This window comes from Metopolophium dirhodum, chromosome 8 (assembly GCF_019925205.1).
Source record: "Metopolophium dirhodum isolate CAU chromosome 8, ASM1992520v1, whole genome shotgun sequence".
Taxonomy (NCBI): domain Eukaryota; kingdom Metazoa; phylum Arthropoda; class Insecta; order Hemiptera; family Aphididae; genus Metopolophium; species Metopolophium dirhodum.
In genome coordinates, this window is record NC_083567.1 from 21,812,274 (window position 1) to 21,829,924 (window position 17,651).

The following is a 17,651-nucleotide window of genomic DNA, read 5'->3' on the forward strand; positions in this document are numbered from 1 at the left end:
TTAGGTTAAAAATGAAATTATATTTTAATAGACAAAATAAAAACTAATTAAATGTAAAAAATATTTTAATACAAAATTGGTTTTCACTTCATAACAAATAATTGTTTCATTTTAAACAAATATATTGTAAAATTCTAAACAGTAAACATGTATATCATAGATATTAGATACAATAAAAATAATTACAATTAAAAAAAATCATTAACTAAGATGATCTGACAATACATGGAAGTTGATGCAGTAATACGTTTCTAGAGGTAAAGTAGTTTGGTCCATTAATTTTTCCTTAGTTTCTCCATTAGTAACATCTATTAATAAACACAAATATAATTAATTTGTCTGTGGGGAATTAGAGTATATTAGAAATTCCTATATAATTGTAATTAATACAACTAGCACTCAAACATTGGAAATATTGTGGGAGTTAAGACAATGTATTTCAACATTCAAAAAAAAGTATGCATTTTTTTTTATACACATTCGTAAAATACAAATGAAAACAAGAGCGGATAAATTTACTTTTAAGAGGATAAGCGATTAATAATATTATTTTATAATTAACTGTAATACATCAGATTGTATAAAAAATAACTTTAATTCCTAAAAGCAATAGTATTAAACAACAATACTGTATCCTATTACCTTTAAAATTCACTAAAACAATCAGTGGAAACCATACAAAAAGTCCGCTTTAATCACATTAACTTACACAAGGAAAGTTATTTTTAATAGGTACCTATCACATAAACAATTATAACTACAAAATAAAAATCAATATTTCTCAAATTTAAAGTTCTGTTTGTTTATCAAACCAAAAAATATCTACTCAATATTTGTAATTTTGAATGTAATTCAATTAAAACATTATTTATAAATTGGATCTTTGAAATAATTTACAAGCAATTAAACAAGATTATTTTTATAACCTAACCAATTATTTAATGGATAATATTTAATCAAAAATTGTTGTATGTCATTAATGTATTCTGTGAAAATATTAACAACAAAATTTAAAAAAGCCAAGCGATATAATTCTGCACAACTCTTACTTAATTGTAAATACTATCTAATAGCATTTGTTTCTTTTATTTAATTATAATATATTAACTATCGTATATGTAAGTTTACATTAAATATATATTTCCCTTCCACCAAACAAAACGTATATAAATTTAATAATTAATAATAAAATAAAACTTATCTAATATCATAATTGATATTATTTTACAAATTGTATTTTATACTGTACAATTTAAAAATTGTACTGGTTTCTTCTTAACACGGCACTATTAATATAATACACTTAAAAAATAAATAATTTTTACTAATTACTGAAATAAAATATTCAAACAAATTGTTTAAACTTATTTACAGACCTTTGTATATTTGTTTAGGCAATATATTCTCAGCATTGCGATGAAATATACTAATAACGCGTCGATTACAATTTTGTGATGTTAATTGTAACGTCCAACTGTCATAAGTAAAAGCTCTGAAACAAAAATTGTTAAGTCATAATATTTAAAAGTATGATTCATTCACAAATTCTCATCAATACTTTTAAAAATTAATATTAAATAATATAATACTTTGGTATATGATGTTCAATAAAATGTGTATTGATTGATGATCGAAAAATCTGTAGTGGTAATGTTTTCACAGAAGTGATAGCTTTTATAGGAGATGAATCTCCAAGATAATAACGCAAAGCATTTGTGATGACAGGCATCATACTTTGTGTAGTTATATTTAACATAGATTCAGTGACAGCAGCTAAGTCTAAAACTGTATGAACTCTACATAACCAAATCATCCATGAGTTTAATGTTGTCCACCAATCTGAATAATCAATATTACAAAATCTAAAAGAAATATAAAATAAATTAAAAATATATAAAACTAAACATAATACACAATATTTACTTATTATTTATTTCTAATTTTAAGTGATCCGCTAAAGCTATTTTAGAAATTAAAAAAGATTGCGTGTAATCATTTTTAAGTTTTTCAATCCCAATTTCAATTAATAACTGAACAGGGTCATAAAGTTTTTCTGGATTGGACGCTGTATTTCCTGGTAATGATTTTAATATTTGAGCTAATCGTGTACCATTTGTTGATTTAATCTGTAATAACATATCAATAACATATCACAATATAATAATCAATAGTTTATTATCATTTTTTAATGTCATACACACCAATGGTTTGAAAGTTTCATTTCTTACTGCTTTGTACAAATGTTTGAAACATTCAATTAGATCATTATATGATTTGCATTCTGAATAATATTTAAATAAATTTAATTATAATTTTAAAAACATGAAATTATTACTTGGTACTAACCCAACAAATAGGTCCAAAGTTTATCAGTGAATTCTTGTTGAATACATTCCGCAGCAATAACATCTCTGACACATTGACAAAATAGTTTTTGATCATTATCTTCTTGCCCCCCAAACTTACCTCGTTTGTACAATGTAGAGGATATGCTTTGCAACATAGCAGGAAACATTTCAACGATTTGTCCATTAGCACTGCCTCTTATATCACCCTTTAAAATTACATATAAGTTATATATCAAAATAAAATAGTGCTTATAAAATATTTACTTGAAATTGAGGAAACACAATGTTATGTCTATTTGTCAAACATTCATCTTTCAGATATGTTAATTGTTCAATTAAATCCTCTAAGAAGAGTAATTGGTGCCATAATGAGTGTAATGGACTAGTTTCGTGGCCTAATGTACACTGAACATTCTATAAAATATTTATAAAAAATGAGTAATTAATATTTTTAATTATTGACATGACTTGCAGTATTCTGAGAGCACTTAGCAATTTTAGTATTGTGGCATTTAATAATTAGGTACACTGGTACATTGAATAACATTTTTATTTTTTATTTTTTATTGAAAATATATACAGTAGAAGCAGCTTATTAGGTACACTTTTGGACCAAGGTGAAGTGTGTCGATTAACCAATCTTTTTTAATAAGTGATTGGTTTTATTTATTATGAAAAATATTTCAATTCTTAAAAAAAGTAATGATTATGAAAAAAAAGTTATATTATCCAAAATATATATTTACCGATGTCGTTTTTCCCCATTCATACTGGCACAATAGTTTAAAACCACTTTTGTGCGGCACTAAAATCAGCTATCCCTGCACTAAGTGTATTTAAATGAAATAAACAAAATTATAATTGAACAAGTGGAAATCAATATTGATTGTAACAACTTAAAATAATGAGTATTGTAATATTATTACAGTAGGTACATTGGTTATTGCCGAGTAACCAGATTTTGTTGAACATTTTGTTTCAATAACGTGATTATATCAATTATCCATGTTCCTAATAGGCCTCTTCTACTATACATAATATCATGTATATTTATTTAATTTAATACTTTTTTTTTTACTGAACAAAAATTTTTATTTACAATCTGTATTTACATATAGAACAATAAGTCAATAAATAAATGGAATGTGGGTTGATTAGCGGGAGGGGGAAGTCACCCAATGGTGGAAATTGATTTAAGGAGAGAGTAGGTCCCTACACCAGTTCCTTTTCAGGCGCCTGGGTGGATTACCTGGAATTTGTTTGGATGATAGTTGAGTGATTATAGGATTTGAGTGAGTGCTATATGTTTTGTGTGTTTTTTTGTAGGTGATCATAGCAAGAATATTTAAGGTTGGAAAGTGATTCATTAGTTACATATCAAGGGGTAAAACCTAACCTAACCTAACCTGATATTAATCGTAGACATATAGACTGGAATGCCTGAATTGTTCTGGTATTTGACGGTTTGGCAGAAGCCCAAAGTTGAATGCCATAGTACCACATGGGCTTTAAAAGAGCCATGTAGATTGTTCTTTTGGTTTTTAATGAGAGCTTTGAGCGGAGTAAGGGTCTAAGGAGGTGAAGTCTCGAATTGAGAGCTCTACGCTTGTTTTTTAAGTGGGGACCTCATGTAAGACGTTCGTCAAGAATTAAACCCAGATAATTAGTTTGTATGGAAGATGGGATTTGTGCATCCCCGATAAAGGTTGCGGGACTTTCCAAGGATCGAAGCATGAAAGTAATTTGAGAGGATTTTGATGGATTGACTCAATTTTCCAGTTGTGAAACCAGGTGTTAAGTACAGTTAGGTGGTTTTGGATTTTTTGGGCAGCTTGTATGGGATCTTTGTCGATAGCAAGAATAGCAGTGTCATCTGCAAATGTACCAAGTAGAGTGTTTTTATTTAAAGGTAGATCGTGAGTAAAGACATTGAATAGGAAGGGGGCTATCGCTGCCTTGGTGGACACCAGCAGTTGCTATTTAAGTGTTAAAAAGGGATAAAATTAATTTATGTGACAAATGTTCTTTGGTTTAGATAAGATTTTATTAATAGGTAATACGGAGCAGGCAAGAAGGATTTTAATTTGAAGAGTAGGCCAGGGTGCCAAACTCGGTCGAAATCCTGTGTGATATCTAGAAAAATCGTGAATGAGTATTATTTGAGCATGTTTCCAAATAGATGACATGTAAGAAAGGCGGAATATATTTAATACTAACATATTATTATTTGAAAATTTTAATTTATCATTATTATTTATCAATAATTATTATAAAAATGTATTTTCATTATTCTAAATTATTTTCCTATGTTTATTTATACAGAGTGTAACAGAAAGAACTGACCAAAAAAAAAAAAATGTTATGCTACTTAAACGTATGACAAAAATTGATAAAATTATATGATTAGTAAATAGTTTAAGAAATACACTCATGTTAGCAAATTTCTAAAAATAATATTTTTAAAAAAGTTATTGCGTTCCAAATTAATTTAATCAAAAAAAATATTGATATTTTAATAATTTTTAAAAATAAACTATTTCACTTAGATAAATTTTATTACCATCCAAATCGTTTTTATAGTCAGATTCACAAATTGGCTATTTTGAATTTATTCAAAAAAATTCAAATCAAATTTAAAATTTAAAATTTTTAGTATTAAAAACTAAAAATAATTTTTTTTTTATTAGACTTGTAGAGCAAGTTGCTATAAATTTCTAACTATAAATTATATATAAACAAAAAAATTTAAAAATATTGATTAGAACAAAAGTTATTCCTAAAGTCAGTTCTTTCTGTTACACTCTGTATAATGTGCTAAATTTTTTCAAAACTAATTATGTATATTATAGTAGAAATTTTAAATTTAATAAGATAGAATTTTCCTTTTTATTTAGTGTAGCGGAAACCTGACTAAGATGTACATTTGTATTGGTCCCACACAACAGGTTTCCATATAGATTATATTATGATAGCTCCTAAAATTAATTCTATTATGCAGTTTAAACACATAGATCTGTTTTCTAGATCACTGGAGTTGAGAGCCTTTATACATAGCCTTTTTTATCTAGTCTCTCTAAGCTGGAGTATGGCATGTATTGAATCAGAGAGACACAGAGTGGAATGCAACAAAATATAATACTTCTCACAGACAGACCACAATTATTATTAATTTTCTTACATCTCACAAATTAAAATAATCAGTCATTAAAGTACTGTTTAGTTGATACTTGATACTTTAAACTTTTGATTATTTTGTTTATTATTTTAATTATTTTGTAGGCAGAAAAATATTTGAATTTTTTGGAGGGAGGCTAAAATTATTTAAAATTCAAAGTACAATGCAATTTGCAGTGCAATTCAACTACTTTAACACACTACTTTAAAGCAATTGGAAATTCAAGGTGCTTAGAGCATAGATAATAATATACACATATATATGCATATTTATAATTTATATTACCTGTGGCTTCGACTAGTGAGGTCCTACCTTTTGCAATTAGCGGCATAGGCAGGTATCCATTAAAATATAAGGAGGGGCTAATATTATTAACATGAATGGGGGCTTCGATCCTACAAAACTAAAAACGGAGAGGCTAAGCCCCCTCAAGCCTCCTCTGATTTCAGCCGATGGTTAACGAGCCAATTTATATATTTATATAAATACTAGAAGGCTGCCAAAAGAAAATTAATATATTTATTCATATTTTGTTTTATTTAATAAAACAACTTGTTATCACATTACAGATTTATATTAATTGATTATTATTATTAATTGACAATATGACCAACTGCTGATGTTGTCTACTAAGTCTTCATAAGTTCTAAGGGGTGTCAAAAAAATACTGAGGGCTGAGGGCTGGACCACCCTACCCTAGCTTAGACTACCCTACCCTACCCAACAAGCACTTTTCAATTTATTGAATAAACAATGAATCCATCTAGTTCATGTTTATATAATTATATTATATACTTACAATAAACGATTCTGTTGACATTAGAGGAGCAAAAAGAGATGGTCGTCGCCAGCTAAGATTAAGTATGACCATGCCAGGACCATTTTCAATAAAAGTGAACTCTTCAGTATTAGTAGCTGAGGTCAAATTTATAACTGCAGACACTTTAGACTCTAACTAGATTTAACAAACATAATTAATATTTTTTATAATGTACAAAAATAATACAATATTTTAATTAAACTAAAATTTATTTACAATCATAGTTGACGCTTGAGGAAATTGTTTATGTGTTTCTATCATAGTTTGTACAGAAAGCTCATCATGTGCCACATCATTACGTCCTTTATACTCGCCCCAATAACGAGAATGCCATCCTTCAGATATATCACCACCCAATAAAATTGTATTGTTTTTCAATCCATCACATAATATAAATAATGGTACACTTAAAAACTGTTCATCCTTTAATTTTAAATATACCAATTGCCTAAAATATAAAAATAAATAAAAGTTTTAAAATATTAACTAAATACTGATGCAAGTTGGACACTCATCTTGTGTCGCACACCTTTTTAATATGGTTCCGGGGTTAATAAAGTTTAAGTTTAAAAGCATGCCAACAATATTAATCATCATTCATCACTACTGAAAATTTAATGATTAATTGTTGAATTGTTTTAATCTACTTATAAAATGAACAGATAATATATAAAGAATTAGGTTTAATTCAATTGTTTTACCTTGCTTGGAGCAAATTTAAAGGAATATGACTGTCTTCTGGTTTGTTTATTTCTATGTGAACTTTTTGAGCTTTTATTGGACTGAAAGGGCATTCTAATGGATTTCCAGTTAATTCTAACAACAAATAATAACAAATTAATACAACTTTAGTTACCTACATAACTGAAATTAATCTAAGGCACCTAATTCATCATACTCTTCATCCTCAGAACTTGAACAATTTTTAGCAATAGAGTTCACAACTTTTGGGGTATGCTTTTTCTAAAAACATCAATAATTATTATATTATATTAATTAAAAAATATACCTATATGCCTAGTAAATATACACAGTAATTATACTTACATAAATGTAGCCAACTATGGGTTTTTCAACACCACTTAGACAAAATGGGCGAATATATGAAATAGTATTAGGATCACATTGATTCAGAACAAATTCCGGGTGTAAATTTACTTTTCCATGGCAAAATTTAAGAAAATTGTTGAGATCCATCTAAAAATTAACGATGACAAATTAACTAACATCAGCTACCGCCATAATTTATAATTCATAAACAATTAAATGTTACGAATGTATACACATATTATATTAATATATTAAAATACAAAACGATATACTAAAGTTGAATGTCTTTTAACACTACTTAATATTAGTTATGCCTAGTTACAACCTATGGCAATTAAAAATGTACCTACTGTAGAAATTGATTATAATGACGTTTAAGGGACTACAATGGTGTTGTGAACAATGTCTGAATGGACTATTATGTCTTAGTTAAATCTCATTTTATCTTTTAAAAAATCAAGTTCTATGCGGTTTTATCGTTAGATTTCAAATGTTTTTAGTAATATATCATGAAAATAATTATTATACTACTTGTAAATATAGATCCAGGCCAGGGGCGACTCCAGAGACATGGTTAGGGGGGGTTGGCCCCTGGAGCAACCCCTGATACAGTATATTGTGCTTCAGGGAAATAACACTTGAATCATAATAATAAATAGGTATAAAATACATACCTGATTAGAAAAATGATATACCTATCGAGGTACTATGGAAAATATGTAATTAAACATAATATATAAATTTATAAATCAGCATATTATGTAGATCATAAGTACTTACATTCAGTTTTGAAATAAGAAATTATTTTATTAAAAAATTAATTCTTCTAGATATATATTATATTATGTCTGCATCTACGTTTAAACCACATAAGTTATCAAAGTATCGGTGATCAATTTCTGTAGTCTCTGGTGAGCAGCAACTGCAATGTGCCTGTGTTCCGCGACTCCTGATTTCTTGTCAGAACTCAGAAGGGAATAGGGAATAGGGATTATTATATTATGTTATTATTATGTGAATTTGTAATGAAACTTAAAACTTTTAACAAAAAATAACATAATAATAATATGTATTTACTATTTTGTAATAATCTGGAATAGATATATTATTACGTTAGGTTTATAAAATGAATGATTATAATATCTCGTTTATTAACTTAACAAAACTGTATTGTTCAATGGAAACAAATTGGCGGGAAAATCAATTAGAGGTTAATATTGATAATAAAATATTTATTTATGATAACCATAGAACATGATAATATAATCAAATACTATAGACATCGAGATGATTAGAATACGGGAAGCTCTTAGATTTGCTAGGGGACACTGTAGCGCTACATATTATAGTAGGTTACCTATATAAGCCCCTTAATTCTTCTTTTTTAGACACTGATAACTATTAACTGATAATTTATTAGTACAAAAGAACAACTACTTAGCTTTTTTCTAATTTTTAAATTAAGTCCAATAGTCCATTAGCCTTTAGGTACTTAATATTATAGTGTTATTAGTGTTAAAATATAAAAATATATACATAGTTTATAATAAAACGTGCAATACATCATTACCATTTACCTGTATCAAGTGTAGGGCTGTATGGATTATGGACACTGGATTACTAAAACAAGGTTTATTTCATAGAGTAATACTTGATGGTTAGCTTATTGTTTTTACAATAATTTTATACAGTTCTACACGGTTATACGGGTCTTAATTTTTAACATTTTAATGTTATCGATGGTTGTGAAAAAATAATTATATAATTATCACAAAATATTGATTATACTAACTAAAAAATATGTACAGTGAGAAATGTGTGACATAAAGATTAATACAAAATAATATTAAAACAATATGAAAAATGTAGGTACCTACTAAATATTTGCACCATCATTACAAGTCATAATATTATGTACAATGTACAAATACAAAATAATAAAAGAAATAGAACTTAGGTATGAGAACATTAATTTTATATTTATGATATAATATGTTAAATTAATAATTAGGTGTATAATATAATACAATATAGGTAAAATATGGCGCCAAATTATTTGTATTAGTTAACGAGTACATAAAAGTGATAAGGAGAAAGGGGCTGAATAGGCAGTCACATACATTTTCTAGCGCTATGACGCCAGCAGGTTTCTACAGAGCTTCTATAGTATTTGGTTATATTATAGCTAATTCAAATTGTTGGTATTTTATATATACCCGGTGTAGTCACTCGCACATTGCGCTTGCTCGAACAATTGAAATCAAAAACATCCCTCGACTTGTTATGTAAAACCACCATGGGTGGGTGTCAGAATTATTTTTGCATCATCAATTTTAAAACGTTGATTTACCTAGATTAAAAATAAAAATAAATTTGTTATACTTACGCTCGGTAAACTTTACGGGTGCGTAAAACACCGAAAATCGTGAACTTCGTAAGGCTATACCATAAAAACCAATGATTATTCCCGGTAGTCGAGTTTTGGACAAGTACCTACTTAAATTTGGCATGCGAACTATAATTGAAATAGAAAACCAGAATAGGTTCATTGCAGATGACAAAGATTTCTGTAAAAGAAGAAAGGATTTATCAATATACTGTATAGGTACTGAGTATAATACTATAATATATAAGTTCTATGGATATCACAGTAAATAATATATTTTATAATATCTATGGCAATCGTCAATTGTCGAAATTCGTCGGCGACGGTTAACAATCCTAATAATTTCAGCAAATACTATTGTATTATAAATAAAATTATTGTATGTTTGATTTCAGTGAACAAAAAAATAATAAGCCACCAATATAAAGAGAAAGTTCGTTAAACCGTATATATTATAATGTGAGTTTTTACACAAACTAGCCAATTTCGTTATGATCAGGTTATTTTCATAAAATATTTCGATACTTCCAAGTTTCAGCTCATCGGGGTGAGATGATTAAATGAAGATGGATGAACATGGCTGTTTCTTCGGCGATGGCGGCACTCTAGCTACGTTTCACCGGAAGAGTAGATGTTTACGAGTAAGTTTGTTTTCATATTATTACCTACTATTTTACATTTACTTTTGGACTTAAATTAAATATTTATTGCCACGGATTATCTGTTAACTAGGTGACGTAGAAGCATTTATAAGTTTAATTCTAAAAGCCCAATTTATAAAATACGCGAGACCGTATTCGTTTCACCACGCCAAGTTTAATACGCACCTTTTTGCATGTTATACTATACGCCGGGTATCACCTTAGGTTTGCGCGAAGTAATTTAAAGCAATATAATGTTATTATTCTTTATATTTTATATTTTTATATACATAAATATATTATACACCTCATATATTTTATTAGCATACTTACACCTTTTTTAGTGTAGTTTATACCCTAGATGGCTATATACATATATAGGTATTAAATGTCATGCAATTATATATTTTACTATAATTATTAATTTCATTATAATATAATATAACAATACACTTTAAATTAAATTAGTTGTTATCAAAACAGACAGTCTTAAAGCAAACTCTTTTCGAGTTTTAGAAATCTAGTTGGTATTATAGTATTTGATGAATTTACTAATTAACTGTATACGTTTATGGCTTTATGTTAACTCTAAAATCCGGTAATCACATTTTTATTTAATGATTGATAAAATGCAATAATATATGCTCTTATAAAAATGTTCTTGTGCTTCTGCAGATATCTATTCACCACCTTAATCAATAATTAAATTGATAAACGAAAATAATAATTTAAATAATACCTATATCATATTATTATAATTCAAACTCAAAATTATAAACTATTTTGGTTTATTGTCATATCAAATTTAAGTGAACAAATTGTTCCTTAACACGGAACTCTTTGATATAAAAAGTTGCATTATATTATATCCGTGGATTCATCATATTGACGTACCTAGTATAATATCTATCATTTATTTATTTATCCATGGCAAATCTCAAAGCCGTTGCAGAAGACACAGTCGATTAAAAATTCTAAAATTTCAATAAGCAAAGAAGATACGAGCAAAAAACTTACCGCGTTTCGTATAATTTTATTTTTCGTAAATCACAATATTCTAAGTTCTGTATTCTGAAGCGTTTCCTCGTGGGCGTCGCAGTTCACGTCACGGATTCCGCCGAAAGAGTCGATAATTAAAGTAAGTTTGTTTTTATATTCTTTTGGCGCTTAAATTTACTTTTAAGACTTAAAATAAATATTTAATGTCACGAAAAATGTGCTATCCAAGAATTTTAGTTCCGAACTAGAAATGTATAAAATACGCGAGATATAAACGTCGTCATCGTTTTTCCAGTCCCTGTTCGTAGAATAATTATAATTAATAGGTGCATACCTATATAGGGTACTTAATATTTATATGCTTTGGTTTAATTTATAGAAATATATGTTATGACTTATAACTGATAATAGTCATAAGATACAATTTTAATTAATAACTGGTAATTTTTTTTCCAAATACAACGTTATAAGTTATAGGTAACTATTAATTTAGTGTCACATACTTAACTTCTATTGTTCACCTAATATCTATATTCTATATCATAGGAATTAGAGATGTATAACCATGTACACATAAAAGTATATTCACGGAATGGTCAACTGCTTATCCTGACGTGTGCGCACTTATGAATAATATACCTACTCATATACTCGTATAGGTATATATACCTATATAAATAGTGTAATACTACATACACGAATGTGTTACCTATTATGTCCCTAAAAGCTTAACAGTTATTATTATATTTATTTATTTTTTAAATATAGGTAGGTACATTATAAGACTAATTAAAATCTCATTTTTTTTTTATTTTTTTGAACACAATGTTTTAAAAATTATTAATTAATATATAATTTATTGGTATAGTACTAAATAAATTAATGAAATAAAACAAACACAACTACTATAGTTATTAGTAATAATAATATATCCACGTATAAATTATTAAAATACAAAACGAACAAACGAAAAACGATTCTGAGCAAAGATATCGTTAACTAATAAATAATATTGAGATTAAAGTAATTTATTTTTTCGGTAGAAAATCGGTATAAATATGAATTATAAATATTTTTTTATTTTCATACCATGACGCGTGTGTGAAAAATTGTTTATATTAAGTGTTTAAGATGTTAGATTTATAACGTCCTATTTATAAGGTAACTTATACTTATCTAAATTCTATTTTATATTCGTTTAAATTGGACTTTTAATTTTTCTGGCCATTTTATTAAGCTTTGTAATATAAGTGCATTAAATCGTATTTTAAGGCATTTTTCTTATTTTTAATGCATTTAAATCCACGTCCTATTTATAACTTAACGTTATTTTGTATATACCAATCGATTAGTGTACACAATAAAAAATATAATATTATTGATGGGTTAATAGGTTGATAACTATTATGTAGGTAGGTACAGTTTTGTACGTTCAATGTATCGTTCTTAATTCATAAAGTAGCTAAATGAGTCAAATGATTTTGTCAAAGGGTGGGGGGGGGGAGGATATGGCTGATTTTTTAACATGCACTATTTCAAGGGCTCTTAACCTAAGGGGCGTGCACCACTCTAAGGAGGAGTGACACAATTTCGTAAGGGGGGGGGGGGGGGGCGTGAAATTTATTTAGTTATTTTGTTATTTAGGTAATACATATTATTAATTAATAGGTATTTCTTAAACTTTTTATATTATTTTATTTGAAACATTATTTTTAAATATTGGGATCAATAAAACTATTTTTATATAATTACTATTTTATATCAATTAGAATTTGTTTATAAACCAAGTAATAATTAAATGGTTACCAAGTAAAAAAAGGTGGATAAGTGGATGTCGCTCGGCTGTACAGTAGGTTACAAGTGGGTTACTGTAATGGATGGTGTTGAATTTGAATTCAATGATATAATATCATTGTATAAGAAAAACGATTCTGAGCGAAAACGGTCAGTCAGCCTATGATTTTACCAAGTATATTTGATGATATTATTGTGAATAAAATAATTTATATATAACCTATTTACTCGGAGCCTTGTTTTAAATTTTCAATCTTTAGCCATAAAAGTTAAACATTTTATACATTTTTAACCACAAAATAATTAATAAATTATAAATTTAATAAATGTTGTCAAAATTTGAACTTTAAATGCTAATAAAAAAAAATTGTGCCTATGTATTTTTAATATTTTTCAACTGCTATTAGAACGATATATCAGGAGCCTTATATTAAATTTTCACGCTTTTTTACCCAACAAATAAAAATTTATTGATATTTATAGAAAAAAAACTAAAAAAATTGAAAACTGACAATGTCCGTAAACAGCTCAAAAAGAGTCAAAATATTTTCAATATTTTATGGTGTATAGAAAATGCTAATATGAACATTCAGTGAAATTTTCAAGTATCAACAGTCATACATTTTTTAATTACAATAAAATAAGAAAATTGTTACATGAGAAATCGAGTAAATATCAAATGTTGTAAAAATATAAATTTCAGACGCTCATAAAAATGTAATTTAAGTTTCTTCTAGACATTTTTTTTTTTGATAAAGGTAGACAAACTTATGAGTAATCTTATGTTACATTTTCAAATCTTAGATTTAAAAAGAAAAATTTTTATGAATTCTCAACTCAAAATAATTTGCTATTTTTCGTGATTTTTCCGTATTTTGTCAAAATTTGAACTTTAAATGCTTATAATTAAAAACTGTGACTAAGGATTTTTAATTTTTTTCATCTGCCTTTGAAACAATAACCTAGGAGCCTTCTATTAAATTTTCAAGCTTTTTTAATCAACAGATAAAATTTTATTGATATTTATAGAAAAAAAAACAAAAAAAATTGAAAACTGACAATGGCCGTAAACAGCTCAAAAAGAGTCAAAATATTTTGTAAATTTTATGGTGTATAGAAAATGCTAATATAAACATTCAGTCAAAATTTCATGTCCCTACGGTCATTTTTTTTAGAGTTACACCAAAAACCAAAATCGATTTTCTCGAAAACAGATTTTGCGTAAAAATTCCCGTTTTTCCTTAATTTTTCTTTTGTTTTTCACGTCGCTTGTGAAAACTACTGGGAAATTTTTACTTTTGACCCCCCAAAGTACCAACTAGATTCACTTTCCTATCAGAAAAGTTACTATTGAAGAAAATCCAAGCACTTTTACTGTCCTAAAAGGTGATGACAGACACAAAAATAAAAAAAAAAATAAAAAAAAAAACACACATCATTGTAGAATCAATACATTCATCGCTTCGCTCAGAATCTAAAACCGTTATCTATATTATAAATTTGAATTCAATTTACCGCATTTTCGTCTAGTAGAAACAAATAAATGTTTTTTTGAAGATAATGTAAAAATATCCATCATCCATCGGTTAGGACCATATATATATTTTCTATGATTAGGACGGTGAGGTTATAATTATAAATAATCTATGGCAAATGACAATTGTCTGAGACGAACAGCGATTCCAATACGTACTCACATATTTCGTTCCATTCTGGTTATTAAAGTAGGTGCCTATTTTTATAAATGTCATTAATCTCAATACTTCCAGACTGAACTTTTGGATCGGAGATATGAAGACGCGCGCTGCATTTTCCTTGGCGGAGATGCACAGCTCTGACACTAGACAATATTATACACTCGAAGGGAACGCGTTTCGCCGGAAGAATAAATAATTACGTAAGTTTTGTCCTACTACTCTGTTGACTAGGTAGACCTAATGTAAATATTTATTGTCAGACAAACTTATATACCTGCTAGACGTAGAGTAGTTTTTAAAATCCAGTTGTTATAGGTGTACAAAAATTAGGATATTATGAAAAATACCTTAAATTATAATACTTTGCCTACAACTGTTAATTTATTGTTATAGTAGAATAATTTTTAAAATTTTAAATCAATGATTAGGTAATGCTTTTATAAGTAGGAAGGTAGGTTTTTATACAAAATAAGAAAATACATAATGATTAATGTTATTTAATATGATTTGTAAGTACATAGCAGATTATACCTATCACTTGGTGACGATTATTTTTGTTTTATACGTTATTCGTAATTCAGTTCTGTCACGATAGTTTTGGTTTTCGTTATATGTGAAACATACATTTTCTATGCATACGGGATACGAGCATTAAATATTTGGGTTTTAAGAGAACACCTCAAACGTACGTTTTATTTTGGGGGTTTTACGGGATATACCTATAGGAAATTTTCTTCAAATTTTCACATTTCACCATTTGATATTGTGATATTATTTGTACCTAGGTTAAGTTTCTGTTTTAGAATCGATCGATATGTTACCTAGGTATATCACATTCTTTAATTTAAATTCTGGTAGTCGAGTATTGGACAAGTACCTACGTAACTTATAATTCGTATCGTAATTTAATTACTAAAGAAATATAATTTCCCAAACAGTGTCTAGGGCCACCGGCAGCAGAATGCATTATAGAATGTCTATAAACTTGTGGTCTAGTATATGGTTAAAATTGGCATGCGACCAACAACTGGGGGCTTGTTCTGGAAAATTTAAATGATCTAATAAGGTTCATCTCATTATTTGAATTAAATTAATTTTAAAGCGATTGTTGTGTTAATCAATTTTTTAATTTATTTCATTCAACACACATGTCTCAGTTTTCTAGTACCTTTAGATTTCTCACAAAATTCATATCGATCATCTCACAGCTTTCATATTCAAAACCAAAAAAATATGTATTTTTATCTTATTTCAATCTTTTTCATCGAACACCAGAATATATTACAGATCATAAAGATACTAATATTGTATACTAGATAAGTTTCAATTAGCGAGATGTAGACGGATGAAGATAGCTGTTTCTTCGACGACAGCGTGTGCTGCAGTACAGCTAGGTTTCACTGGAAGAGTCGATGTTTATGCGTAACTTACGTTTTTATATTATTTTGGTCTTATATTTACTTTTTAGACTTTAATTAAATATTTATTGTCGCGGAAAATCTGTTAATTAAGTAACGTAGAAGCATATACGTTTACTACTGCCTACCAAAGGCGCAATGTATAATAATAATAAATTATACGCCAGTCCGAACAATCCATACGCTTTCTTACTCGTAGTCGAGTTCTAGTTGATAACTGACTTGTGAATAAATGTAATTTTTGTTAGGTATAAAAATAAAACTAATAAATCCTTGAATACAACATTTAAAAATACAAACTCTGTGTAATAAAAATTAATATTAGGTATTTATTGGTAGGTTTATATAATATCTGTAGACTGTAACGCATAGGTCATTAGAATATTGTAGAACATTTTACTGCATAAGATGCGTGTTATTTCAGAAATGGCATTCGTCAGTGAACATTTTCAAACTGGGAATAATATATCATAAGCCGATTAAAATGTGTGAACGTTTCAGTGTTTCGAAGACTAAGTTTCGTAGCAGATTTTGATTCCGTCACGGGGTATGTATTTTCTTATTTCTCAGTAGGTTTTTTTTTATTATAGTTAATTGATCAGGGGACGTATTGCCCGAAAATTTTCAATATTTGTATTGTAACTATACTGGTATAACACTATTCGGGCTATCAATAAAGTCGTGTTCAAAATTAGAAAATTGGTGAGGTATGATATTTTTTTAAGCAATTCTTTCGAGTAGGGAATTCGCTCAATGATATTTAAATATTTTCACCGATAATCAAGTACGATGACTTGTAGGTAACTAGAGACTGAGTGAATAGGAATTAGGAAGTGTGTGATATGGCGAAGATAAGGAAATGGGTCAACAGGATTTTAGAATGTTTGGTGTATGAAAGGGAAAGATGAAAAAGAAATGTAAGGTTAGGGTAGGTAAGTGGAGTGAGAGTAGCAGATATGAGAATAATAAGTAAGGTGTTAAGGTACAAAAGAGGATAGAATAAGAAATTAATTAATTAAGGGTAGTGTACATATTGTAGTGAAAACAAGAGAGAATAGGTTTAGGTGGTTCGGTCACTGTATGATAAGAGATAGTGAGAGTGGCTATATTAGGGGAGAAATGATGGACGAGAAGACTGAAGAAGAGGTGGATAGACAGAATACCGATCATATGGAGGTGTGGAATGAGAGTGGCTGAACCTGTATATAGCTGTGAGAGACGGGGGAAGAAAAAGTGTAAAGGTAGAATAGTTATGTTAACAATGCCGAATACGTAGGAAAATATCTTGAATTGCAAAGGCCCTATTGACTCTTTGGCTTCAAC

The 17,651-nt window shown here is 27.9% G+C and overlaps 1 protein-coding gene and 1 long non-coding RNA gene across 3 annotated transcripts in view; one reads left to right on the top strand and one right to left on the bottom strand.

Annotated features, from left to right (window-relative positions):
* On the bottom strand, positions 1-9,798 carry LOC132950955 (uncharacterized). 2 transcript variants are annotated; one of them, XM_061022597.1, is made up of 13 exons: positions 9,780-9,798; positions 7,391-7,540; positions 7,228-7,306; positions 7,045-7,159; positions 6,560-6,791; positions 6,323-6,478; positions 2,613-2,762; positions 2,347-2,554; positions 2,202-2,281; positions 1,924-2,126; positions 1,590-1,862; positions 1,377-1,492; positions 1-308 (listed from the first exon to the last, which is right to left on the bottom strand). In XM_061022597.1, exons 2-13 carry the CDS (start codon positions 7,538-7,540, stop codon positions 202-204), a joined length of 1,869 nt encoding a protein of 622 aa, XP_060878580.1. In that variant the 5' UTR covers positions 9,780-9,798; the 3' UTR covers positions 1-201. The 2 variants fall into 2 exon arrangements, with proteins under 2 accessions (XP_060878580.1, XP_060878579.1); XM_061022596.1 differs by lacking the exon at positions 9,780-9,798 and adding an exon at positions 8,174-8,550.
* Positions 9,012-17,651, top strand: part of LOC132950956 (uncharacterized) — a 26,078-nt gene continuing 17,438 nt past the window's right edge. The window contains exons 1-4 of the long non-coding RNA XR_009665268.1: positions 9,012-9,050; positions 10,175-10,238; positions 10,312-10,420; positions 16,753-16,875. This is a non-coding gene — a long non-coding RNA (uncharacterized LOC132950956). The remainder of the gene's footprint in view (positions 9,051-10,174; positions 10,239-10,311; positions 10,421-16,752; positions 16,876-17,651) is intronic.

Coding starts and splice junctions, on each gene's coding strand:
- LOC132950955 (XM_061022597.1), bottom strand. CDS start 7,540: ATGGATCTCAACAATTTTCTTAAATTTTGCCATGGAAAAGTAAATTTA. Junction 7,160..7,227: donor TGAAGAGTATGATGAATTAG/GTGCCTTAGATT, acceptor ATTTGTTGTTAG/AATTAACTGGAAATCCATTA. Junction 1,863..1,923: donor AAATTAGAAATAAATAATAA/GTAAATATTGTG, acceptor TATTTCTTTTAG/ATTTTGTAATATTGATTATT.